Source organism: Nannobrachium achirus (assembly GCF_963921795.1).
Source record: "Nannobrachium achirus genome assembly, chromosome: 4".
Classification (NCBI taxonomy): domain Eukaryota; kingdom Metazoa; phylum Chordata; class Actinopteri; order Myctophiformes; family Myctophidae; genus Nannobrachium; species Nannobrachium achirus.
The window spans coordinates 49,120,971-49,147,485 of record NC_137813.1 but is presented as its reverse complement, the minus strand read 5'-3'; the positions used below and the strand labels follow the sequence as shown (position 1 = coordinate 49,147,485).

At 46.9% G+C, this 26,515-nt stretch overlaps 1 protein-coding gene across 1 annotated transcript in view; it reads right to left on the bottom strand.

Moving 5' to 3' along the window:
- bahcc1a (BAH domain and coiled-coil containing 1a) overlaps positions 1–26,515 on the bottom strand; it is a gene marked incomplete at both ends in the record, with an annotated part of 170,256 nt that overhangs the window by 75,798 nt on the left and 67,943 nt on the right. The window contains 6 exon segments of the mRNA XM_080723352.1: positions 2,521–2,682; positions 7,537–7,733; positions 9,069–9,168; positions 10,403–12,611; positions 15,046–15,341; positions 15,598–15,720. Coding sequence (XP_080579478.1) covers positions 2,521–2,682; positions 7,537–7,733; positions 9,069–9,168; positions 10,403–12,611; positions 15,046–15,341; positions 15,598–15,720 — 3,087 coding nt within the window.

The following is a 26,515-nucleotide window of genomic DNA, read 5'->3' as shown; positions in this document are numbered from 1 at the left end:
CCGGGCTAATGTTTCCCCCGGGAAGGGTTTTGTGGATGCACTTCCCCTCTCGGCTGGAACTCCCGCCGAGTGCGGAAGGAAGCGGACCACAGAGGATCGGGAGCTAATTAACCCTCAAATACCGGGAACGCACCCGAGTCGCGTTAAGATTTTAACCACTTTAACCAACTATTGGAAAATAGCAGATCTACAAGCTCACAGCGCGGCACCGAGTGCCGCGCTGCGAGCTTGTAGATCTGCTATTTTTGAAAAATCTTGAAAATGTGTCTTTGAATATCTTTGACCCGATCTTTGACCCGACTTCTAAATCCTTCCTCTTAATCAGTGGTTCTCAAACTTTTTCTTGTCAAGGACCCCCAAAATGTACAGCTGATTTGGCCGCAGACTCCCATCTCAAAATATGTTGTTCCAGGGACCCCCCAGAAGCAAATATTTGAGTTACAAATGTTCGCTTTTAAATAGATATATTCAAAAAGACTTGCAAAAAAAAATCTAGATTTTTCAAAAATAGCAGATCTACAAGCTCACAGCGCGGCACTCGGTGCCGCGCTGTGAGCTTGTATATCTGCTATTTTTCCACAGTTAAAACAGTCAATAATTCTAGGCCTAAATGGGTTAAATTTCACAGCCTGTACGCCTGAATATGGCCCCGCCATGACTTTTGAGAAGTGATCCCTCCCTTTGCTCCCTTTTCACACACTTCCTCTTCCTCTGGTGTGTTGGAGTGTGCATTTTGTTTATCTCTTTGCGTGTGTGTGTGTGTGTGTGTGTGTGTGTGTGTGTGTGTGTGTGTGTGTGTGTGTGTGTGTGTGTGTGTGTTTGTACACACACACACACACACACACATATGGCTGTGGATGAGCGCTCTGACCCATTGAGGGGACCCTCCCTGTGGGGGTGGGCCAAGCAGGTGGCCGTGCAGGAAATGTCTGAGCAGAGATTTGTGTTTGTGTGTTTGTGTGTGAAACTCGCATTACTATGTTTGTCGGAGCCAAATGTGTTAAAGTACTTCTCCTTGTCCCCCCGGAAAAGGAAATCATTGTTTTATGGTTAAGAATTAGGGATGGGTATTGGCAAGAACCTCACGATACGATACTTATCACGATACTTGGGTCACGATACTATTGTATCACGATATACAGTATTGCGATGCCATACATATTGTGATATATTGCGATATAAATTGCAATGCATTGCGATATATATTGAGATGAATCACTGGAAGGCGAACTAGTAGCACATCGACATCTAGAGGAGTGGAGTGTCAGGACCAGACTTCTACCGTTGGTTTCTATGCATCGGAACAGAGTTGTTGTTTTTTTCTCCAAAAGTATTGCGATACTACAGCCTAGAGTATCGATACAGTATTGGGAAATTTGGGGAGTTTCAGGTTTGGGGTTATGGCCATGGGATTAGACATTTTCGAAGTTAGGTTTTGGGGTTGGAGATAAGAGTTTATACTTAGTTGCACTCTACAAGATCTACAAGCTCGCAGCGCGGCACTCGGTGCCGCGCTGCGAGCTTGTATATCTGTGGTGTTGTTGTGCACTGTAGAATAGAAGAATAGATATGCTATTTTTTCGTTTTTAGGCTTATGGTTAAAATGGAAAATTATTTTACAAATGACAGTCTTAAAATCTGCATCCTAAAATGTTGATGTCCTCACAAGTTTAGTCATACAAACGTGTGCGTGTGTGTGTGTGCGCGTGTGTGTGTGTGTGTGTGTGTGTGTGTGTGTGTGTGTGTGTGTGTGTGCACGAGCCCGAACGACCGCGCAAAAGGAACAGACCCATTAAGTGAGAGCTCATCAATAGTCTCCACGCTGACACCACGGAGATGCACAGCAGAGTTGTTCTAATGTTATATCCACCAAAATGCATGAAAACCACACAGCCGAACAGGGAACGGCAGCACTAATAAAAAACAGTCAGTGGGAGGCGTGGCAGCAGTAGGAGTATAAATCTCATGAATGTGGCTTGCATGCAGCTACGTGTGGTAAATGAAACGGTGTCGGTAAGGAGGAGTAAGAGGAAAATAGGGATTTACGAAAAACTCGACAAGTCGACACAGTCGACTTCATTACACAAGTCGACTCCCACCAGAGAAAGTCGAAGTTGAAAAAAGAAAAAAAAAACTTTCTATTGTGAAAATAGCAGATCTACATGCTCACATCGCCTCGCGATGCGAGGCGTTGTGAGCATGTAGATCGGCTATTTTCACAATTTCTGCCTCAATTTGGGCAATGTTTAATTTGCCATTTTAGAGGTATTAAAAAAGTCCTTAAATTGGCACTTTAGAAATGTGAAGATACCCTCTATACACTTAAACCTTATGTTGGTTTGTTTACAGTTGAGTGAGAAAACAATGTTTCACATACAAGCTAATCATCTGGGGACGTGTGTTGAAGTCATCAAACGATAAAGTCGACTTCAACTCAACTTTTGACTGACTCGAGTCGACTTGAAAAAAATCACAAGCCGTTAATGCCCTAGACTAGAGGAAACAAAGATACGTCCTTACCCAAGTGATGGGTGGCGGGGTGGGCGGCGGGCTCCGAGGGGAGGACCACCAGCTGGGCACCAGAGTGGTCCTGGGGAAGGGGCAGGACGGGCTGCAGAGGACCCGACATGGCTGCGGAGAAACCTGGGGGGAGGTTTTGATGCAGGGCAGTGTGACCAATCCCTACACAATCCAACAGAGTGACTTAGATCAGGGGTTCCCAAACTTTTTTTGTCTCAGGGCACCCCATAAATATTTGTCTTAATCCGAGGCACCTCTACATTATAATTTTCACTCCCAGCACCTTATATTTATAGCATATCGTCGTTGTCGGGTGGAAACCTTCTATGTCCAAAACTGTTCGTTTTGGATTTATCATCTATAAAATGTACTAAACTAGTGAAAACAGCAGATCTACAAGCACACAACGCCTCGCGACACAACGCCTCGCGATGCGAGGCGTTGTGTGCTTGTAGATCGTCCGTTTTCACTAGTTTTGTGCGACAGCCTTGTATGATGAAGCAGGGCTTTGCTTTACCAAAAGACGTAGACATTTGAAACGTGGAGATACGAGGTAAAACGACAGGAAAACGTTGAGATAATAGCCATTTTGGTTAGAACTGACTGAAAATAACTTTGTAATTCAAGTTTAAAATGATACTACCGTATTTTCCGGACTATAAGGCGCACTTAAAAGCCTTTAATTTTCTCAAAAAACTACAGTGCGCCTTATAGTCCAGTGCGCCTTATATATGGATCATTCATTGACATTGACATTCCCTTTAGCACAGCTCCATCTGTTTGATGCATAACGCAACGGTAGTGTCTATTATGTGCGCCTTATAGTCAGGTGCGCCTTATATATGAAAACAGTTTGAAAATAGACCATTCATTGACAGTGCGCCTTATAGTCAGGTGCGCCTTATAGTCCAGAAAATACTGTAAATATTTTTTCAAGTGTCTGAATAAATTCCAAATATTATCAAATTATCTCGCGGCACCCCTGGACTGCCGTCACGGCACCCCAGGGTGCCCCGTCACCCACTTTGAAAACCCCTGACTTAGATTATACGTCGTTTCGTTTCTGTCGGCGGGGGGAAACCTCTTTCTGTGTATGTCCAAAACTGTTACTTTTCGGGATTCAAATTCAAAAGCGGCAAAAGTAGCAGATACGCAAGCTCGAAGCGCAGCTCGAAACGCGGCGTCAAGCGACGCGTTTCGAGCTTGCGTATCTGCTACTTTTGTGTGACGCTGTAGTATGACCACGTAGTCGTAGGGCATTAATTTATGAAGAAAAGCGCAAAACGTTGAAATGTGGAAATAAGAGGTTTCTGCCCGACAGCAACGATATCGTCGTCGTTGTCGGGTGGAAACCTTGTATCTCCAAGTTTCAAATTTGTACGTTCGTTCTCAAAGTAAAGCCCTGCTTCATCATACAAGGCCGTCGCACAAAAGTAGTGAAAACAGCAGATCTACAAGCACACAACGCCTCGCGGTGCGAGGCGTTGTGTGCTTGTAGATCGGCTGTTTTCACTAGTTTAAATCATTTTTAAAATGATAAATGCAAAACGAACGGTTTTGGACATACAAGGTTTTCACCCGACAGCAACGATATACTGGTTACACTGAAAGCTCCAGCCAGTATGCGGTACACGGAATGCTTTAAGGACCATAGTGCTGTCATTGTCTATTCACAGCTTTGGCCATTCATCATATAATAAACATAGACCCGGGGTTTATTTTTGGATTTCCCATTTTGTTACTGAATAATTGAGTCAATGTTGGTTCATTGCTCAGAGAATAAGCAATGGACAATGGACATTTTTATTCCTGAATAAATCAGTGTTTAGTCCAGGGACAAATTTCAAGGCTTCACTTTTCAAGTAATTCTGTGAAAAAAAACAAAAAAAACAAAACGCAAGCTTTGAGTTGCTTTTCATGCTGTACTGAAATAGCTTCCTCAAAAAATGAAGAAAACGATGAACTGCTTTTTGGAAAACGGTCGGCCGTAATGGCTGACTGTCTGGCATATATCGTCGTTGTCGGGTGGAAACGGAACTTTTCATATTTATCATTTCAAAAATGAATCGACCCAGTTCGATTTGTGCGTCTTGTCGCATGCGGTAAAAAACTCATCACTCCTTTTATGACTCCTTTTGGGATCCGCAGCGCCAATTCAGCACAGCATTGCACACCAAATCCAATGCGTTTTATTCATGCAGCAAACGAAAAAAGCGCAACTGTCCTGTGTGCAAAGGGCTTTACTTTTCAGGATTCAAATTCAAAAGCGGCAAAAGTAGCAGATATGCAAGCTCGGAACGCAGCTATAAGCGCGGTGTGAAGCGACGCGTTTCGAGCTAAGTGCGAGGCGTTGTGTGCTTGTAGATCGGCTATTTTCACTCGTCCACTTCATCAACACTTTTGGATGATGAAGTAGGGCTTTAATTCACCGAAAGACATACGCATTTGATACTTGAAGATACAAGGTTTTTGCCCGACAGTGACGTTATGATCCTTTAAGTTAAAGATGCAGTGCCATGATTTCCCCCCCCTAAAACATGATGATCAGGTGTTATGATTATACTAGGAGGAAGATTATTTCCAAAAATGTGTACAGCAGGGTTCCCCAATAGGCGGCCCGCGGGCCATTTGCGGCCCGCGGGGGGCTACTGTCTGGCCCCCACCAACCCCAGTAATAATGGTGGTATAAGAGCAGCAACAACACTAGTATATCGTCGTTGTCGGGTGGATATCTCGTATCTCCAAATTTGTACGTTCTTTCGCAAATCATACAAGGCCGTCGCACAAAAGTAGTGAAAACAGCAGATCTACAAGCACACAACGCCTCGCGGTGCGAGGCGTTGTGTGCTTGTAGATCGGCTGTTTTAACTAGTTTAAATCATTTTTAAAATGATAAATTCAAAACGAACGGTTTTGGACACACAAGATTTTCACCCGACAACGACGAAAACTGTCGCTGGAGTAGTGGGAACGCCACGGTCGCCCCCTGCAATGTTGTGGCCCTTGGCTTGGTACCCTAGACATAATTCGGCCCTTGGGGAAACCTAATTGGGGAACCCTGGTGTACAGAATGTGTTAAAATTAGGTTTTTACGTGGCAGTTCATTAAGTATGCCTGGTGGTCGGGTGGGTGGTGACCCAGCTGAAGTTAGCCACACCCACAGTGTTGGGTGTATGGTAAAGGGGGAGGGGATGAGTTTATGATGTCATTAACTCAGTGTTATTCAGTTGGGCCTTTTGACTCAGAGGCTTTCAGCTTTCAGGAAGCAACCACAAATACACAGGGAAGGCAGATTTGCACGTTATAACCACACCTGGGGGTCTATTAGAATAATGTTAACTCCATAGACACATACAAAACAGAAAAAGTGCAAAACTATGCCTCTTTAAAGGTGATACACCATGCAAGTATTTATGTCATATTGTTTATGTCCCAAAAACGTTTTTCAAAAGGTTTGAGGCTAAATTACCACTCCTGAATAGAGAGCCTCTCTGCTTTTTTTTTTTAATGTTTTAGATTGTTTTAGTTTTTTGTGATGACGTCACAATCGGCAGATGACGTCACAATCGGCAGCAAATCTGGATAGCCTGTTTTGAGAACCCGTGGGATACTTTTAACCTTCGCCTTCTCAAAACCAGAGAAAGACACAACGGTCAGAAATGGGACTTTGTGAGGATAGAAGGTGCTAGTGGGACCCCAAAAAAAGGTTTTAAAATAGGAAAAGTGAAATTTCATGGTGTATCACCTTTAAGTAAATGTCAATACATAATTGAGATATACCAGTAAGACTCCCTAATCGGGAGATAAGCGACCGTTGGTCGCTTATCTCCATAAATAGAGCAAAAATGTGTTTTTCCAAAATCTTCCTGATCCATGTTGTTGACATGAGTGTAGACATACTGTGTAGTGATTTTCGTGATTTTAGGGCAAAATCTGAATCGGCCTCATGGTGGCGCTAGAGGGCCATGTGAGAAATGAGGGGTGGGGTCTCCTCGCCGCCAAGGCGGACGAATAGGTACCGGCCCCGGCTCTCCCGGTCGCTCCTAGCCGGAGTTACGGCATTTTATGTGAGCTGCAGTGGCAGGGGGTCCTCCACTGGGGGCGCCACCACTTTTGCATCCGTTCTGGAGCACCAGGAGTGGGTGGTCCCCGGGAATGCCCCGTGAGCAGCCCCGTTGGGGTGGTCATTTGGTCATTTTTGCACATTTGGTAATTTTTTACACCTGGGGGTCCCCCAGGGACCTGGGGGTCCCCGAAACTCCGGGGGTCCTTGGAGGTTGTAGTTTGGCAGGCAAGGAGTGTGTGTGCAAAATCTGGCATGGATCGGGGCAACGGTTGCAGAGATATGAGCAGGGCAAAAGTGTGACGTGTGACGTGTGACAGAGGGAGTGACGGAGGGAGTGACGGAGGGACAGCCGGTGGAGGTTTGGATAGTGTGCAAGTAACTGCGACCTACGGTCGCAACAAATGACAACTTAAAGGGATATTCCACTTATTTATTTTTTTAATTAGCTTCATTCAATATTTAAATATTTGATGTAAATGTTATCTGCCCCCCAGGCTCAGGGCCTCTCCACATACACACCCATTGTAACTTCAAACTTCATTTTAACCATGATAGATTCATTAAAAACACCCATTATTTTTTCTGGTGACTCAAACTACCCTCCTAATACGTGAGCAGGCCGTGTTTTTTCGATAACTTTTTTCATTTATTTTTAATAATTCTTTTGGAAAATGAGAAAAATTAAATACAAAACAAAGTTATTAAAAATAAATGAAAATGTTATGGAAAAAACACAGCCTGCTCACGTATTAGGAGGGTAGTTTGTGTCACAAAAAAAAAGGTGTTTTTAATGAATCTATCATGGTTAAAACGGAGTTTGAATTTACAATGGGTGTGTATGTGGAGAGGCCCTTCTCCCCTGAGCCTGGGGAGGTAGACGCCGCAGACCCATGCAAGGCAGAGTTTTCTTTTAAAGTGGAATATCCCTTTAATCCGTCTAGTGCTCTCACCATAAGAGTGTCCAGTCATCCAGAGCGAGGGGCTTCCAGTCCTTGGCATCCAGTGGTGATGTGCAGAGTGAGCGTGTGCAGAGGGGTCTCCTATCTGGCCAGACGTCCCGCCCGGCACCATGAGATGAGAGCTGAGGTCGCCGTGGCAACCGTTGGAGGGATGGACCCGCGCAAACTCTACCCTCTCCTTGTTATCCCTGGGAGGAAACGAGGCAAAGTTCCACATACTTTCAGTAAAAAACAAAAGACGCGATATCGTCGTTGTCGGGTGGAAACCTTGTATGTCCAAAACCGTTTGTTTTGTATAATCATTTTAAAAATGAGTTAAACTAGTGAAAACAGCCGATCTACAAGCACACAACGCCTCGCGCCGCGAGGCGTTGTGTGCTTGTAGATCTGCTGTTTTCACTACTGTTGTGCGACGGTCTTGTATGATGAAGCAGGGCTTTATTTTGCGAAAAAATGAATGAAACTTGGAGATACAAGGTTTCTGCCCGACAGTGACGATATATGAGTAATCAGCCATTCTCAACCTCTTTAGCCCCCAAAAATAATCATATTTGAACTGATAAGCACATGGAATTGTAGGCATTACATTTAGTGTGACTCGGTTCCAGGGATAGATATTGAGAAAATAGTAGATCTACAAGCTCACAACGCCTCGCAAAGCTGACTACTTTCAAGATTTTGGCCTCTTTCTTCCATAATTTGACAATTTGGTCTTTTTCTCTTATTATTAAAAAGGTCTCACTCCTCATGCACTGAAGGAAGCATGAGCTCAGTTCAGGGCTCACCCCAGGTTGGCAGAGGGAGATCGGAGCTCATGATTACAGTTTAGGCAATTGGCACTGGGTGAAAAATGGGTTACAAAATCGTGGGATAAAAAATTTAAAACATTCCTTAAACTGTCACACTTCACTGTCATTTGGGGACCCCCCCCCCCCCCCCCAATATCATGTGGGGAACACCCTGGTGGTCCTGACCCACAGGTTGAGAACCACTGGTATCAGCTATTTCCCAGAATCACAACCTTAAATAGCCAAAGTGCCAAAAGTTTTATTGTAGGACACAGAGTAACAATAAACCAACGTTTCGGCAGTACAACTGCCTTCTTCAGGGTATGAAGAATACCCTGAAGAAGGAGGTTGGCACTTTGGCTATTTAAGGTGTGTGCGGCCACTTTACTGTCTGGTTAAGACATTTTTCCATGAATGATAATATAACATGAATATAAAAATAATGATGTAATGTAATTAAATACTCGTTGTAATATCAATAAATAGAAGTATACCTCGTATACTTAGTTCCATCGATCCAAGATGGAACACAACATTAAAATGACAATGCACGCGGGCCGAAAGCCTCGACCACTTAACGCGTCAGCCATGTCCGAGTGGTCAGATGGGTGGGCTGCAAACACTTTGGAGATACTTCCATAGTGGGCCCTGGTCCAGAACAGGTTGGGAACCTGCCGCTGGAACACATTATAGACTGGAATACAGAACGGGGGGAGGGGGGAGGGAAAGCTTTACCTGATGTATGCCTCTCTGTCTCGGTCCAGGCAGGTCAGACCCATCTGTTCTCCACTCATTCTCTTCCTCTCCTCCTCGCCGCTCGGATCTGAGGGATAGACTCGGGGAGCTCACTGGGGGTACGGTCGGTGATGCACCCCCATTGAACCCATATTCCCTCAGTGTCTAACCGGGCTCCCGAAGCACCGCGGGGAGCTCACGGGCAGTCCAGCTGGAACGCTGACAAAATGCACTGCTTTCTATGTCATGCTTTTAGCTTTAACCTATTTAGACCTGAGGCTTTCTAAATCCTTACGTAAGAAAATCGTACTTCAAAAAAGAAATACATAAAAAAGTAGGCCTATAACAACAGCTTTCTCCATCTTAATGGATACAAAGATGGCAATCGAGCCATTCAAAACTGTATTTGATGTAAAGCTGTTTTTCCCCCCATTGCACAGATCTGTATTTAATTGAAAGGAGATGCACAAACAATATCCTTTAGTCAACAGACACTAAATAATACGCAATTGCAATCATATTGCACTGGTGTGCATTGGCTTAGATGTGAGTTATAAAGGACCTTGTATCCTGCGATCAGCAGTAAGACATTTCTTTCATTTCTTGCAACGGCATGACAGTCTTAGAGGATTCGCTGATCAATGTGCTTTGGTGGTTTATGGCTTTTGTATTAGTTTGTATCAGTTTGGCTCTAACTTCAAACTGAATAGTCAAGTTATTTAAAGTAACAGAATAGACAGAGATGAGCAAAGTAATCCATACTACAAACAGTATTTTGCTTTAACTCCAAACTGTTTCAATGTCAGGCCTTGACTAAGCTTACTGTTGTTGTTTTTTCTCAGGTTATCCAATTGCCTCTGCTCTCAGTTCTCTATTCAGTCTGGGTCTATTTACTGAAGCAGAGGACTTCATAGACTCCTTACCAGTGGTGGAAAAAGTACTCACGTTTTATACTTAAGTAAAAGTATCAATACTGCAATGTAGAAATACTCTGTTACAAGTAAAGTCCGGAATAAAAAATGTACTTGAGTAATAAAATATCTACAAGCTCACAACATACGACGCGATGCAAAGCGTTGTGAGCTTGTAGATCGGCTATTTTCAAATAGCCTAGGTATAAAATAGGGCTAAAGTCGTTAATCTATGTTTTATAATATTATAATGTACATCTGCAAAGTAACTAACTAGTAACTCAAGTTTTCAAATAATTGTATTGGAGTAAAAGTACAATATTTGGATCCGAGATGTAATGGAGTAGAAGTAAATGAATTGAAAAAACTAACTCAAAATTGTACTTAAGTACAATACTTAAGTACTTACTGTAGCTACTTTACACCACTGCTCCTTACCTTTCACAGAGGGGTGCACCCTGCCCTGTCGGCTGCTGGGGTGACTGTCTGCAGGGCGACAGGGCGGCTCCCTCTGCCTCGCGACGGCCACTGCGATCCCCACCGGCGGCTGCCGCACCTCCGTCTCTCCGTGGCCGGCCTCGCCCATCTCCCGACCCCGCCCGCCGCAGTCGGAGCGCTCGCCGTCGTTGGCAGGTCCCTTCCTGGTGGGCAGAGTTTGCTTGCTGCCCTGCAGAGCGCAGCTCCCCCCCGGGGGCCCCGACTTGAGGCTGCCGAGCCCACCGAAGGGGCTCTTCTGAGAGAGGAGCAGCGGCTGCTGCTGGTTGCTGTACTTCAACAGGCTTTTCATGGCACTGCTCTCCCCCTGCGTCGGGCCCTGGGGTTCTGGTTGTTGCTGCTGCTGCTGCTGCTGTTGCTGCTGCTGCTGGCTGAGGGGAGACGCAGGTGGAGGCTGGGGCGTAGGCAGGCCCATGCTTGGCGGTTGTGGCTGGGTGTGCTGCCGGCTGGCGGTGCCTATCTCCATGTAGGACTTCCTCTGGTCTTCCTCCGGGTGCGGCATGTGGTGTGGGGGCCTCATGGCCCAGGGTGGCACTGGGGGCTGCTGTGGGTGGTGTTGTTGTTGGCCGTTGTTGCTACTGTACCCGTAAGGCGACATGTCCATCTTCCTTTTCAGCTCCTGACCGCTCCCCTGGTTCAGGTCGACCGGCGAGGGGGCGTCCGGAACCGGTCGGCCGTGTTGCTGGTGGCGGATCCTGGCTACCTTTTGGCCGTCCCTCTGCAGGGAGCAGCTGCTCCCGGCCCCGGAGCCGGAGCCAGGCCCCGCTCCTCCTCCGGCGCCGCTGTGTGGAGCTATGCCTTTAGCCCCGAGGGGAGAGGAGTTAGGCGGGGGCCCCGGATGGGAGCAGTCTCTGTAGGGGGACGTGTTGACAGCGTGGGGGCCGGAGTGTCCAGCCTTGGGCCCCTGGGGCAGGGAGGCTCGGTACACATCTGCGTCCACGCCGCTGTTGATGCACTCCACGCTGCGAGAGCGGACGACCTGGTGCTGCTGCTGCTGCTGCTGATGAGGGGGTGGGGGTGGGGGCAGCTGCGAGGGCTGCGGCTGGAGGTGGTGGTGGTGAGGCTGCATCCAGTCTGGAGCCTTCTCCGCCTTCCTGTACGCATGCTGCTGCTGCTGGGGCTGTTGCTGCTGTTGTGGCGGCTGCTGCTGCTGTTGCTGCTGCTGCTGCTGTTGTTTTCTGTGCCAGTTAGCGCCATTCTTCTCCATCGTCTTGTCCTTGGCACTGCCGCCGTTTCCCCCCACGCCACCGCCTCCCCCCACCCCGTGGCAGTCGGGGTTGCCGAGCTGGAAGGGCCCGCCGCTCTTGTCCCCCAGGTGCCCCACCGACGGCACGAACGTGGGCCCCGTGATCTTGGGCTCCCGCCCGCCGTTGGCCGGCCCTCGGTCGTGCGACGACGACGAGGGGTTGGCCAGGGGGGCCGGAGGGGGCGGGCAGAAGAAGTCCGGGTGGTGGTGGTGGTGCGCGTGGTGGGAGGCGTGCGGGTGGTGCGGGTGGCCGGGGTGCAGCTGGAGGCAGTGGTAGCCGCCGGGGTGCGGGTGCGGGTGGGCGTGGGGGTGGGGGTGGGCGTGAGGGTGCGCGTGAGGGTGCGGGTGGGCCCCTCCGCCGGCGGGGCCCATGTGCAAGGGCGGGGCCACCGAGTAGGACAGCGAATGGTGGAGCGGCGCCTGGCCCCTCTCCAGGCAGTCCGAAGGCTGCTCGCTGATCCTCATCTCGCCGCTCACCCCCTCCTTGGTGCAGCGGCCCACGCCGCCGCCGCCGCCCACCCCGGAGCCCCCCATGTGTCTCGTCTGGCCGCCCCCGCCTCCTCCCCCCAGGGCCCCCCTGCCCCCGGCCTCCCCCCCGCAGCTGGACATGGAGGCCTTGGGCCCCCCTCCCGTCGGCGCCGACGACACGGCGTCTCCGTTCTGCATCTTGCCGTTGAGGAGGCAGGCGCTGAGCGGCTTGCCCTGCATGGCCTGGGAGTGCTCCTTGTTGTACTCCATGGCCAGCGCCATCTTGTGCCTCTCCAGGGCCCTGCTGTTGACCTCCTCCAGGGGCAGCGGGTGCTGCGGGTAGTGCGGGTGCTGCTGGTGGAGGTGGGCGTGTGGGTGCGGGTGGTGATGGTGCGGGGGCTGGGGTTGGTGGTGGCTGTGGTGCTGCTGCTGCTGCTGTTGCTGCTGCTGCTGTTGCTGTTGTTGTTGCTGTTGTTGTGATAGAGGTAGAGATTTTTATTAAAGTTTCCTGCACCAAGCGATGCCCAGCCCGCACGGGCTTACAAGACACTCACAAACATAGGGCTGTCACGATTATTACATAATCGTCTAATCGCAATTATTTGACTTAATCGTGATTGTTTTTCATAATCGTCATAATCGTTTCCATGTTGAAAAATCTACAAGCTTGTAGATCGGCTATTTCCACTATCAATGTTCTTTTTTAAGTGTAAAGTTGTCAAACATGTCAGTCATTTCTTAGTATTTTTAGGTGTGTGTCATATCTACCATGTGCAATTTCAAAGCCTACAAGCCGAACAGAAATGTAATTGTCAACGACAAAAACACAATTAAATCGCCAATCGCTATTATTTGAGTGACAATTAATAGTCATGTAAAATGTTCCTAATCGTGACAGCCCTACACAAACATAGTACATACATACACCAAGATACGCCACAAACAAAAATGCTAAAGAAAAACGTAGTGATGCTGTTATTTCCGGATACAATCTTCTCCAACGCAACTGCCATGCCTTTTCTATGAATTTTGCTAAAAAAAAAAACATCCTTATTGAACAACCAGCGTAACATAGAACATTCAGACATCCAAAACAAATCTGGATTTTTTTGGATTGCATTTTTTCAAATAAGGAATTTCTTAAGTCATGATACAGTGGACAGTGAAAAACTAAATGAAAATCATCCTCCACAACTCCCAAATCACAGAGAATACACAAACGCTGCTCCTCAGGAATACCAGTATACCTACCCACTAGGGCATTCACGAATAGTGATTTTTAGTATTCGAATTATTCGACCTCAAAGTATTCGAATAGTCGAATATTCGACAGGACTGGCCACACTGTCAAATATTAAGTAAGCAAGAGACGAACATTGTGAAAATAGCCGATCTACATGCTCACAACGCCTCGCAACGCGAGGCGTTGTGAGGCGTTGTGAGCATGTAGATCTGCTATTTTCACAATATTTATCTGCAGAACCGAGTCACATTAAATCTAATACCTACAGTTCCAAGTGCTTGTCAGGGTTCTTATGACTTCCTATCTAGCCAAGCTTTATAAACCATGAAGAAATATATATACAGTATTTTTAAAGACAAAACAATAAAAAAAACAATAAGAAATAAGCGAATATTCGACTTCGGTGAACAACGTCGAATAGTGACTTTGATATTCGAATATTCGAATATTTGGTGAATGCCCTACTACCCACCTCAACTGCCAGAGGTAATGCACCAGTTCTCAACTGTAGGGACCGCTGTCCTCTCTTTAAGTCAAATAAAACATTTTAAATTGGATATAAGTGTCCACCCTCCATTGATCCTGGTGTAATATTTACAATTTATATTTAACCGTATTTATATTACATTGGAGATTATTCATGAAATATACATTTAAATCAGAGATTGAAAAAATTTAAGAAACTTCTCTTATCCATGGATAGTAGGGATGGGATGGGACGATTATTGTGACAAAAGAAATCGCGATTTAAGATATTATCGGGATAATCAAAATCCATTATCCTGGGGCGGAACATTTGCCAAAAAAATAGACAATCTACAAGCTTACAACGCGTCGCGACACGTTGTAACCTTGTATATCTTCTATTTTTTGGCAAAGACATTTGATGGAGAGTGAAAAAAGACTGTATCAAGTACGCATATTAAGTACCTTTTACCAATTATAGAGGGTTTAAGTGGTACCGGATATGCAGCTCGGGCAAATAAAAGGTGAATTGATCCCAGTGCATGACGGAGGACGATATCACGATAAATTAACTCTCCACGATACAATTATCGTTAATGGATAGTTACCAGTGTTGATTTCGTCGACTAAAACTATGACGAAAAATGTTTGTCGACTGCGTTTTTTTCACTGACGAAAACTAAATAAAAACTAAATAAAAACTAAGCTGTCATGACTAAAACTAAGACTAAATATATAAATATATTGACAATTTCGTCAACAAAATAAAAACTAGACTAAAACCTTAGGGATGGACTAGTGGGGAAGAGAGTAATTTTATGTTTGGTTGCACTCAGGTGTTGCGTGCTGAAAATAGCCGATCTACAAGCTCACGTTGTGAGCTTGTAGATCGGCTATTTTCAGCACGCAACCAAGTGTAAAATCAGCCATTACGATGTCATCAAGGCCTGCCAAAACACATTTTAGTCAACTAAATCAACTGTAGATTTAGTCGCCTAAAATCTTATGATATTTAGTCGACTAAAATTAGACTAAAAATAATACTTTTCAGGTGACTAAATTATGACTAAAACTAAAAGACATTTTGTTCAAAAGACTATGACTAAAACTAAATCAAAATTTGCTGTCAAAAACAACACTGATAGTTACCTGTTGCTGCTGTTGCTGCTGCTGCTGCTGCTGCTGTTGCCTCTCCTTGGCCTCCTGTTTGCTCGCTGACCTCTCCTTGTCCTTGGAGGGACCCTGCAGCCCCCGCTCCGTAGACGACCCTTCCTTCAGACCCTTGTGCAGACCGGGCCCTCCTCCCCCTCCCCCCGGGTCCCTGTCCCTGCTGCAGGACCCCTGCTGCGGGTGGCCCGGCCCCGCCCTGGAGGACATGGGCGGGAGGCTGTGGTTGGCTGAGATGAGAGGAGGCTGGGACGGGAGGCTTCGCAGGTAAAAGTTCTCTGGCGAGAGGGGAAGGCAGGCACGCGCAGACACACAAAGTGAGACAGGAAAGAGACAAGGCAATGAACCCGAATTAGATGCATTCACTGTCACCACGCGCACGTCCCTACGGGCCATCTTAATCTCCCCAATATTGCAAAATCAAATTACATCATGTCTCGGTTGTATAAAGTGGATTTGGATGTCTAATTTGTGCCCGATTGAATGGGGCATTTGAATTGGAGTGGAATTGAAGCGGTCCGTGCCGTTCCTCACCTTTTTGGGTGTCATAGAAACGGTGCTGTCCGTAGAGAACGCCGCTGTTGGCATGGTGATCCAAGTGGCTCATGGGAAGGAAGGTGTGAGCCAGGCTCCCTGAGAATCGAGGGTACCCTGGGGCTGATGGGATAGATGGAGAGGAGATGAGGGAGAGAGGGAGAGAGCAGGGACGTGCAGAGAATATTAGAGAGGCAGGGGCTGACATTTCTAAAAGGGCCTATAATGAAAATATCGAAAATAGCAGACCTCCAAGCTCACAGCGCGTCGCAGCGCTATTTTCGGTGCTTGATACTACACTGAACTAAGCATGTATTTCTACACAAGAGAGGACAATTCTTTCAACATAAGATGCTGCATTGTGCATTCAAGTTCAGGAAGAGTTTGGACAAGGCAATTCTCTTGAATGCCGCCTTCAGGTATGGCATAGAAAGGAGGGCAATTGTATTTCTTTCACCATAGCCAAAAAACTGCATTCATGGTCTGGAGAGGGCACTTTTTTACGGACGGGTAAAAGGGCAGGGCTCAAGCCCCCTTTGAAGTCTATGTGTGCACATGCCTGAGCGAGAGAGAGAGAGAGAGAGAGGGAAGTGGAGCTGATAAAACAGGACAGTAACCACCACGTTGCATTTCACTAGACCAGCTCTGGAAACAATATAATCCTTCAAGTCCAATGCAGCTGCTGCTGTTTCGTACGCAAATAACTACTGGCTCTGCTTGTCATGTTTGCAGTTCCTGCTCTGGTTTAGAACGCAAACAAAGGAGGACAGGCTGAGTCTTGGGGATTGCCATTATGTCTGAAATTGTCCTCCAAACAGGGGCGTCAATTGGGTATGGCAGGGGTATGCAGCTGCCATACCTTGGCTACAGGGGGGAAATAATAAAATGTACTGTAATCGTTGCCTGTTGCTAAGGTATGGCAACATGACTGGTGTCTTCGCGCGCGTGCAAGACACCAGTCATGTTGCCATACCTTACCTTTTTCTGAACTGACGCCACTGCCTCCAAACACATGGCCCTTTCTTTACCTCTCCGTTCCTCTCCCTCTCCCTCTCCCTCTCTCTCTCTCTCTCTCTCTCCCTCTCTCTCTCTCTCTCTCTCGGAGCTGGATCCAGCTCCTCTCTCCCGTCTGAAGTCATTGATAAGCAGGGACGTGCAGAGAATGTTTGAGGGGCAGGAGCTGACATATCTAAAAGGGCCTTTTGGTGGAAATATCGAAAATAGCCGGCCTCCAAGCTCACAACCACTTGTGTGGTATCAAGTACTATTTTCAGTACTTGATACCACACAAAACTAAACATAAAAAGAGGCAATACTGGAGATGTGGCGTAACGACATGTATTTCTACACAGAAAGGGCAATTTTTCAACATAAGATGATGCTTTGAAGTTCAGGAGAGTTTAAACAAGACAATTCTCTTGAATGCTGCCTTCACATGGCATGAAAAGAGGGCATTTGCCTTTCTTTCACCATAGTGAAAACTGCATTCATGGTCTGGAGAGGGCACTTTCTTAAATACGGATAAAAGGGCAGGGGCTCAAGCCCCCTTTGATGTCTATGTGTGCATGTTGATAAGGACAGGACTCGGGCCCTGTGTTTACAGTGAGTGTGAGGGGGCTACGGCGGCGCCCTTCACTGACCTACTCGAGGGGTCAAAGGTCGATTGGACGCCGGGCCTTTTAAGCCAGCGCACCTGGGCCTATTACAATTACACACAAGCCCATCTGGAGGACATTTACACCACAACCACACACACACACAGACACACACACACAACTCTATCTGCAGCAAAGGAAACACAAAGGACTTTGAAGGTGGAGGGAGAGAGAGAGAGAGAGAGAGAGAGAGAGAGAGAGAGAGAGAGAGAGAGAGAGAGAGAGAGAGAGAGAGAGAGAGAGAGAGAGATAGAGGGAGATATAACGGGAGAGAGAGAGAGAGAGAGAGAGAGAGAGAGAGAGATGAAAGACCTCCAGATCCTTTTGGACAAAGAAAACATCATCGCTATGACAACACACCCACGGCAGATTGATTGGGTAATGTTAAAAACCCAACAAACAAAGAGCTGCAGATTGAAATTAGAGCGTTCACTTCAGACCTCTGCAAATAAAGAGAGTGAATATCGCCGTCGTCGTCGGGTGGAAACCTTGTATGTCACAATGCCTCGCACCGCGAGGCATTGTGTGCTTGTAGATCTGCTGTTTTCACTACCTTTGCGCGACGGCCTTGTATGATGAAGCAGGGCTTTACTTTGCAAAAAACATACACATTTGAAACTTGGGGAGATACGAGGTTTCTGCCCGACAGTGACGATATACTAAAAAAAATGAAATAAGAAAAAAAGGCAAAACCACGGGAATAGGGAATTGTGTGTACAGTACACTGTGCAGTTATATATAGAGAGAAAAGCGCCGCATCGAAAAAAAGGCTACACTGAGCCTATTGTGTCACGGTATACTGAAACACAAGCTTATGGTCAACTGACCTGAGCCCTCCCATCTCCTCCCCGCCTCCCACGGGCTCCAGGAATAACCCAGGAGAGGGTAATGATACCCTATATGCATCATTAACATGGACATAAGTGAGGGGGGCAGAGGGAATGGCGGGGAGGGAGGGACCAGAGGAGGAGGAGAGGAGGAGGAGGAGGAGGCGTTCTGTCTCAACGCTGTGCATGTCAATTTGCCCCTGTGTGTGTGTGTACTTCTATTACTGTACTTACGAGGCGAGGCCCAAGTATGTGAAGACCATTTTTCTGGTCCTCACAAGAGGAAACCGTCGTTGTCGGGCAGAAACCTCGTATCTCCAAGTGTCAAATTTGTACGTTCTTACGCAAAGTAAAGCCCTGCTTCATCATGCAAGGCCGTCGCACAAAGGTAGTGAAAACAGCAGATCTACAAGCACACAACGCCTCGCGGTGCGAGGCATTGTGCACTTAAAGATCAGCTGTTTTCACTAGTTTAAATCATTTTTAAAATGAAAAATGCAAAACAAACGGTTTTGGACAAGGTTTTCACCCGACAACGACTAAATGGTTGTTCTATGGTCTAGACCAGTGTTTCACAAACAGTGGGTCGCGACCCATTTGTGCATCGCGGACACATTTCTGTATGGGTCTCTTTTAATGTTTGGTTTCCTACATTTAAAAAAAATGTATTACTAGTACGACGCCTAAGGGCGAGGTCGCGCCATGTCTTGGCCATCTGGCCAGTGATGTATATCGGACCAGTTACCCATATATGGAGACCCCTGGTACCCATTTATGGAGATCCATGTACTGTACTATACGGGCATAAAAGGGATTCTGTTAGTGTGGTTCCCCTGACATCACAGTGATGTCAGAGCGTGATGTCAGAGCGGCAAACCCATAGACTGTAAAAAAGTGTACACAGACAGACGTCCGGCCGGAAGGAGACATGATATGCCGTTTCTCATACTAAACTGAAATCAAAGCTAAATCTAAGAAATTCCATGAATTAGAACACAAATGTTTAGCTGATCTAAATGGTAAATGGTGCATTTATATAGCGCTTTTATCCAAGGCGCTTTACATAGATTGTGCATTACATTCACCCATTCTCGCACACATTCATACACCGATGGCAGAGGAAACCATGCAAGGCACCAACCTGCTCACCGGGAGCAATGTGGGATTCAGAGTCTTGCTCAAGGACTCTTCGACATTAACTCAGGGGGAGCCTGGATTCGAACTGGGAACCCTTCGGGAACCCTTCGTGCTCTAATAACGGTTTCTCTATCCCTGAGCTATGCCACCTCTACACGTTCACAAAGGGGAATGGTGCGTTGTGAGCTAGTAGATCTGCTGTTTTCACTAGTTTAAAGTCCCCGGGCAACCGTTTAATTTCAGTTTTGGGGTCTCGAGCTAAAAGGTTTGGGAGCCACCGGTCTAGACTTAGGCTTACAATAAGGAAAAGATTCAGTTTGGGGTTAAGGCTAAGATTAAACATTCAGAGGTTGGGTTTAGGGGTAAAAGATTTGGAGTTATGCCTGATTTATACTCACTTGCTCCCTTGAGTAACGCACACCAAAAATAGACAAGCTTAAAACGCATCACAGATATGTGATTGAAGATCGGTTTAGGCTCGGGGTAAAAAAAAACGTTAAAGCGGCGTGTACAAAACTGCCATCCTAAAATGTCGAGGTCCCCACAAGTGTAGTAAGATAAACACGTGTGTGCGCGCGTGGGTGCGCGTGTGCGTGCTATGGCGCGTGCGTGAGAGAGAGAGAGAGAGAACGATAGTATTACTGGCCGCCATCACCTTTAACACCTCTAGCCCACAGTGTCATGTCCAGAGAGGTCCAGGTGGTTCTTGTCCCCCTCCCCTCCCCCCCACCGTCTCTGTATTTCGCTGCCCTCCACTGTCCCACTTTCACACGCCCAGGCCCACAGAGGGAGCCAATTACGGAAGTGGGAGGGGGGGGGGGGTGCGTTGGGCACACTAGGGATGATGGGACGATAAGCGATGTTATCGTTTATCGTGATAAAAAACCACTCAAGATAATTGTATCGCAGAGATTTAAATTATCGCGATATCGTCCTCCGTCATGCACTGGGATCAATTCACCTTTTATTTGCCGAGCTGCATATCCGGTACCACTTAAATCCTCTATAACTGGTAAAAGGTACTTATAATATACGTACTTGATAGTCTTTTTTTCACTCTCTATCAAATGTCTTTGCCAAAAATAGCCGATCTACAAGCTCGCGACGCGTTGTGAGCTTGTAGATCGGCTATTTTTCGGCAAATGTTCCGCCCCAGGATGATGGATTTTGATCATCGCGATAATATCGTAAATCGCGATTTATTTCGACGCAACAATCGTGACGTGACATTTTCATATCGTCCCACCCCTAGGGCACACCGAGGGAGGCACGGAGGAAAAGCGGCGGCGGCGGCCTCGGCCCTACCAGCTAAATGAAAGACAGACAGTGTTTGTGTTGGCAGAGGAGCGCGACCTGATCTCGGAAAGTGCCGATGCAGTCGGTTTTCTCTCTCTCTCGCTCTCTCTCTGGGTCCGGTCTGGTTGGTATGCGCAGGCAGGCAGCGCCGTGGCTTTTTTTTTTTATTTTTTTTTATGGCGCAGCTCTCCAGTGTTGAATGTCTCACTTTCTGTTGGGTAGGAACAATGCTGCTGCGCTGTGTGTCTGGGAGAGGGGGGAGGGGGGGTCTTAATGACCTCGTCTCTGAGTGGGTTCCGCATCCTCCCATCTTAATTAATGAAAACGCACAGAGAGGGCAAAACAGCCCTCCAATAACACAGGAGGTGCTGTTTCCAGAGCAGGGCCATATAATTACACCACTCTCACTTTTCTCTCTCTCTCTCTCTCTCTCTCCTCTCTCTCTCTCTCTCCCTCTTTCTTTTTTTTTCTCTTGCTTTACTTCTTTATTTCTTCCTGCCGTTCGCACCTAGGGCTGTCACGATTGTGAGATTTTAGATGACGATTAATTGTCACTCAAATAATTGCCTTTAACTATTCAATCGTGTTTTTGTCGTTGACAATTTCTGTTTGGCTTGTAGGCTTTGAAGTTGCACATGGCAGTTATGACACATAACCTAAATATACAAAGAAATTAAGGACATATTTGACAACTTTACACTTTAAAAAGAACATTGATAGTGGAGATAGCCGATCTACAAGCTCACAACGTGTCGCATCAGATCGGCTATTTCCACTATTTTTGCCTTAAAAAAATAAAAATAAATTAACATTTTTCAACATGTAAACGATTATGACGATTATGAAAAATAATCGCGATTATGTCAAATAATCAGACGATTATGTCAAATAATCAGACGATTATGTAGAATTGTGACAGCCCTAGTCGCACCTACTGTATTCTCCGCTTCTCTTTTCTTCCCTGCTTTGTCTCTCTCTGTTTCTCTCTCTCTCTTTGCCTGTCATGATTAATAAGCGTGCACATTTATGCCAATTCATCTGCGGGGGGACGAGAGAGGGGGGAGATGGGAAGAGGAGGGGACCGGGGGGTCCTTTGTCTAAGCAGAACATTTCCTCCGATTTTGGGGAAAGCGAGGAGGAAGGGAAGGGGAGAGGACTGAGCTATTTTGCCGGTCTTTATCCTAGCTGGGAGAGAAGAGGGTCTTTTTTTGGTGGGGGCTGTTTGTGAGCATGACGGCGGTTGACGGCGTAATCCCCTTTCACAGTGCGGTCTGGCTGTGCCCGATAATGCCAGCCCACTCCTCCGTTTCTGCATGCCCGTCATCGGGGGCGGCGAGAGGGGTGGGGTGGGGGGGGGCTCCGGTGGGCACAGCAGATCCCATTCAGCCATTAATCTGCGCCCGGGACAAGAGAAGCCACTGCTGCTGTGGCTGCAGGCAACGCAAGCAGGGTTCTTACAGTGCAGAGTCTGCTGACGCCACGGGCAGCAAGGGTGTCGCTCCAGATTCTGGGGCCCTGGGTACAAGGATTCACTCACGTTTTGTGCTTTAAACCGTTGAAAAATAGCAGATCTACAAGCTCGCAGCGCGGCACTCGGTGCCGCGCTGCGAGCTTGTAGATCTGCTATTTTTGAAAAATCGTGAAAATGTGTGCAAGTCTTTGAACGTTTCAAATCCTTCTGAGGTTTTTTTGAAAAACCTATGTTTCTATGTTAGTGGTGCTCAAACTTTTTCATGTCAAGGACCTGCAAAATGATAATGTATTTTGGCCCACGGAACCCCGTCTCAAAACATTTAGTTCCAGGGACCCCCCCAGAAGCAAAATTTGAGTTACAAACGTTCGCTTAAAAATACATATATATTCAAGATTTTGCACACATTTTCGCGACTTTAAAAAAAATCGCAAATCTACAGGCTCGCAGCCAGCGCTGCGAGCTTGTATATCTGCTATTTTCCAATAGCTAAAGTATAAAACAATTAAGGCCCCCTCCACCTTGGGCCCTATTAACTCAGTCCCAGCCCCCCCCCCCCCCCCCCCCCCCCCCACCCCTCTTGTGACGCCCCTGCATGGCAGCCCCCCACTCTCTCTATGTCTCTCTCTCTCTACACACGCGCACAGAGGAAAACGAGTCAGCATGGGCAAGTAGAATGACAAGGGGAGTTCACAGCGCGTGCCCTCCTCTGTGCCGGGCGAGCGTCTGAACAATGGGAGCCGCATCACCGGGGGAGGGATTTTTTGGAGAACTTGGGAAGGTGGTTCTCGTAGCAGGGGAGGACAAAAGAAGGGGTGCTGGATATAGAACAGCACCTACGGGCAGCGGAGAAGGACCAAGCCTGCCAGGGACGTGGAGAGAATGTGGAGAGAGGCAGGGGCTGAAATTTCTAAAAGGGGCCTTTTGGTGAAAATATTGAAAATAGCAGACCTCCAAGCTCACGACGCGTCGCAGCGCGACGCGTCGTGAGCTTGGAGGTCGGCTATTTTCAGTACTTGATACCACACAAAACTAAGCATAAAAAAGGCAATGCTGAAGATGTGGCGTAATGGCATGTATTTCCACACAGAGAGAATTCTTTCAACATAAGATGATGCATTCAAGTTCAGGAGAGTTTTTTTGAACGAGGCAATTCTCTTGAATGCTGCCTTCATTTATGGCACGAAAAGAGGGCATTTGCATTTCTTTCACCATAGTGAAAACTGCACGCATGGTCTGGAGAGAGGGCACTTTTCACAGAGGGATAAAAGGGCAGGGGCTCAAGCCCCCTTTCATATCTATGTGTGCACGTGCCTGAAGCCTGCCGACTAACACCAGACGAGGGGCAGCGAGTTGTGTGTGACGTGCGTGATGAGTCGCCCACCACATCCGACAGCAATTCCCGTTTTTACACCACCTGCTCTGCAACCAACCGGAGACGAGAGGGCTTCACTTTTTCCCCTCCTCTCACCCCAAAGTGAAACGTAAACGCCTAATTGTATGCAGCCTCTGGGAAACTGCTGTGAGATTTATGAACGAGTGCGAGGAGAGAGAGAGCGAGAGAGAGAGAGAGCGAACAAGCGAGCTCGCGAGAGGAGAGCAGAGCAGAGGAGGAGCAGAAGGAGCGGCTTGTCAAGTCCGCTAATTGAGAAGGAAAAAAAAAAGTGACAGAGCGATCAAGACATAGGAAGGGAGGAGAGGAGGAGTGGAGTAGGGATGGTACGATTTGAACATTTCATATCACGATTATTGGGACAAAATAAATTGCGATTTACAATAATAATCAAAATCCATTATCATTGGGCGGAACATTTGCCAAAAAATAGCACATCTACAAGCTCACGAGCTTGTAGATCAGCTTTTTTTAGGTAAAGACATTTGAAAGAGAGTGAAAAAAAAGACTGTATCAAGTATATTATAGGTACCTTTTACCAATTATAGAGGGTTTAAGTTGTACCGGATATGCAGCTCTGCAAACGAAAGCTGAATTGATCCCAGTGCACGACGGAGGACGATTTCACGATAAATTAAATCTCCGATACGATACGATTATCGTGAGTGTTTTTGCATCGCGATAAACGATAACATGGCTTATCGTCCCATCCCTATAGAGTGGAGATGAGAGATGTTTTGGGCAGAGGAGGGGGCAGCGCGAGGCACCGCAGTGGCGGATCTCCTCCGGTTTGACTAATTGAAAGGAAGGGATGCAGGCAGGCAGGCAGAGAGAGATGGAGAGAGGGAGAGAGAGAGGGAGAGAGGGAGAGAGAGAGAGAGGGAGAGAGAGAGAGAGAGGGAGAGAGGGAGAGAGGGAGGGAGAGAGGGAGAGAGAGAGGGAGAGAGGGAGAGAGGGGAGAGGTAAGGAATTAAAGAGATGGGGAAGAGAGAGGGAACACCAGTGCTGGTGGCAGTGTTGGCGGGTTGGGGGGGGGGGGGCACTTAACCCATTTAGGCTTCGAATTATTGAATGCTTTAACCAGTGAGAAATAGCAGATATACAAGCTCACAGCGCGGCACCGAGTGCCGCGCTGCGAGCTCGTAGATCTGCTATTTTTTGAAAAAAGTCGTGAAAATGTGTGCAAATCTTTGAATATATGTATTTTCAAAGCGAACGTTTGTAAATAAAACTTTGCTTCTGGGTGGTCCATGGAACTAGATATTTTGAAATGGGGGTCCGTGGCCAAATAAATATCATTTTGGGGGTCCTTCACATGAAAAGGTTTGAGCACCACTGACATAGTAGTCTCTCAAGAACAGGCTAACTGAGCTCCAGTTAAGTGAAAAGGACCTTTTCTTTGACGATGGCTGGCCAGATTGCTGACATAGAAACCTAGGTTTTTTCCAAAATCTTAGAAGGATTCAAAAGACACTTATAGAATCGGGTCAAAATTCAAATTTTCACGATTTTTCAAAAATAGCAGATCTACAAGCTCGCAGCGCGGCACTCGGTGCCGCGCTGTGAGCTTGTATATCTGCTATTTTTTTATATTTAAAGCATAAAATATTGCGTCATAATGTGTTCAGGCCTAAATGGGTTTTAAATCCCACAAAAGGGAAAGCTAGCGACTCAGCACAGAAGGAAAGACGGACAACTGAAGATAGGCTAGGAAAAGCGTATCAAAGAGGACTGGATTAGAAAGGTGTGTGTGTGCGTGCGTGCATGAGTGCGTGTGTGTGTGTGTGTGTGTGTGTGTGGACAGAGATATGAGGCTGTCGTTGCGTTGGCATAACTCAAGAAGTCGTTTGGGCCGAGGCCAGCTGGCGCCGCGCCTACTGTACGAGGGACGTCAATATTTATTTTATTCATTTTCCATTTTCATTGTTTTATTGATTTATTGCTACACAAAATGGGCTCGGTGGATTCAGAAGTGGCTTGCATGTGTTCCCCCCCCCACCCCCCCCCCCCCCTGGAAAAATAAACAAATTAAATCTTACAAAAGCTACATATACAGCACCTAATCCATTTTTTCCCGCTGTTAGTCGGAAGTGCAATGCAGTCGACTGCAGTCACAACACCTCTTCTCTCGCCCACACAGAGGTGTCAATTGGGTATGGCAAGCTATGGCAGCTGCCATACCTTGGCTACAGGGGAAAACAATAAAAATGTACTGTAATCGTGCCTGTTGCTAGGTATGGCAACATGACTGGTGTCTTGCACGCGCGCGAGGGGCGCGCGTGCAAGACACCAGTCATGTTGCCATACCTTAGCTTTTTCTGAACTGACGCCGCTGCGCCCACACCCAAATAACTCCTCCCCTAAGTTCTCTCTCTCTCTCTCTCTCTCTCTCTCTCTCTCATGCCTAATTTCCTCCCAGTCACATGAGCGGCGCAGACCGAAAATAGGAGCTCTACGTAATGCCTGAGCGTCGTACGACGAAGTCCAAACGGCGAGGCTTCGGCGTGACGATGAACAGCCCACTTTCTCTCTCTCTCTCTGCAAATGAACAACAGACAGGCCCACGTGTGGCACACACGGTTACTATTACTGTACTCGCCATAAATCTAAATCCAGCTGCCCAGCAGAGAGAGAGAGGGAGGGAGAATTTACATGGTTTTGCCTCGAGAGAAATCTCAAAACAAAACCACCGTCTCTGTTGAATGCACTGGTGATTTAGCCCCGCTTCGATTTGTGATGGCCCTCTATTCTCAATTGCATATCGTCGTTGTTTGGTGGAAACCTTGTATCTCCAAGTTTCAAGCCCTGCTTCATCGTACAAGGCCGTCGCACAAAAGTAGTGAAAACAGCAGATCTACAAGCACACAACGCCTCGCGGTGCGAGGCGTTGTGTGCTTGTAGATCGGCTGTTTTCACTAGTTTAAGTAATTTTACAAATGATAAATACAAAACAAACGGTTTTGGACATAAAATGTTTTCACCCGACAATGACGATATATACCCACACACACATACGTGCACAAACCCCCACTGTCAGCTATGAAAGCGTTTATCTGCATCAAGCGAACTGTGGTTAGCAAGTGGTTAATGAGAGCATTGTATCGCTCTGTACACGGTAGATGGTAGCTCTTTAATCTCT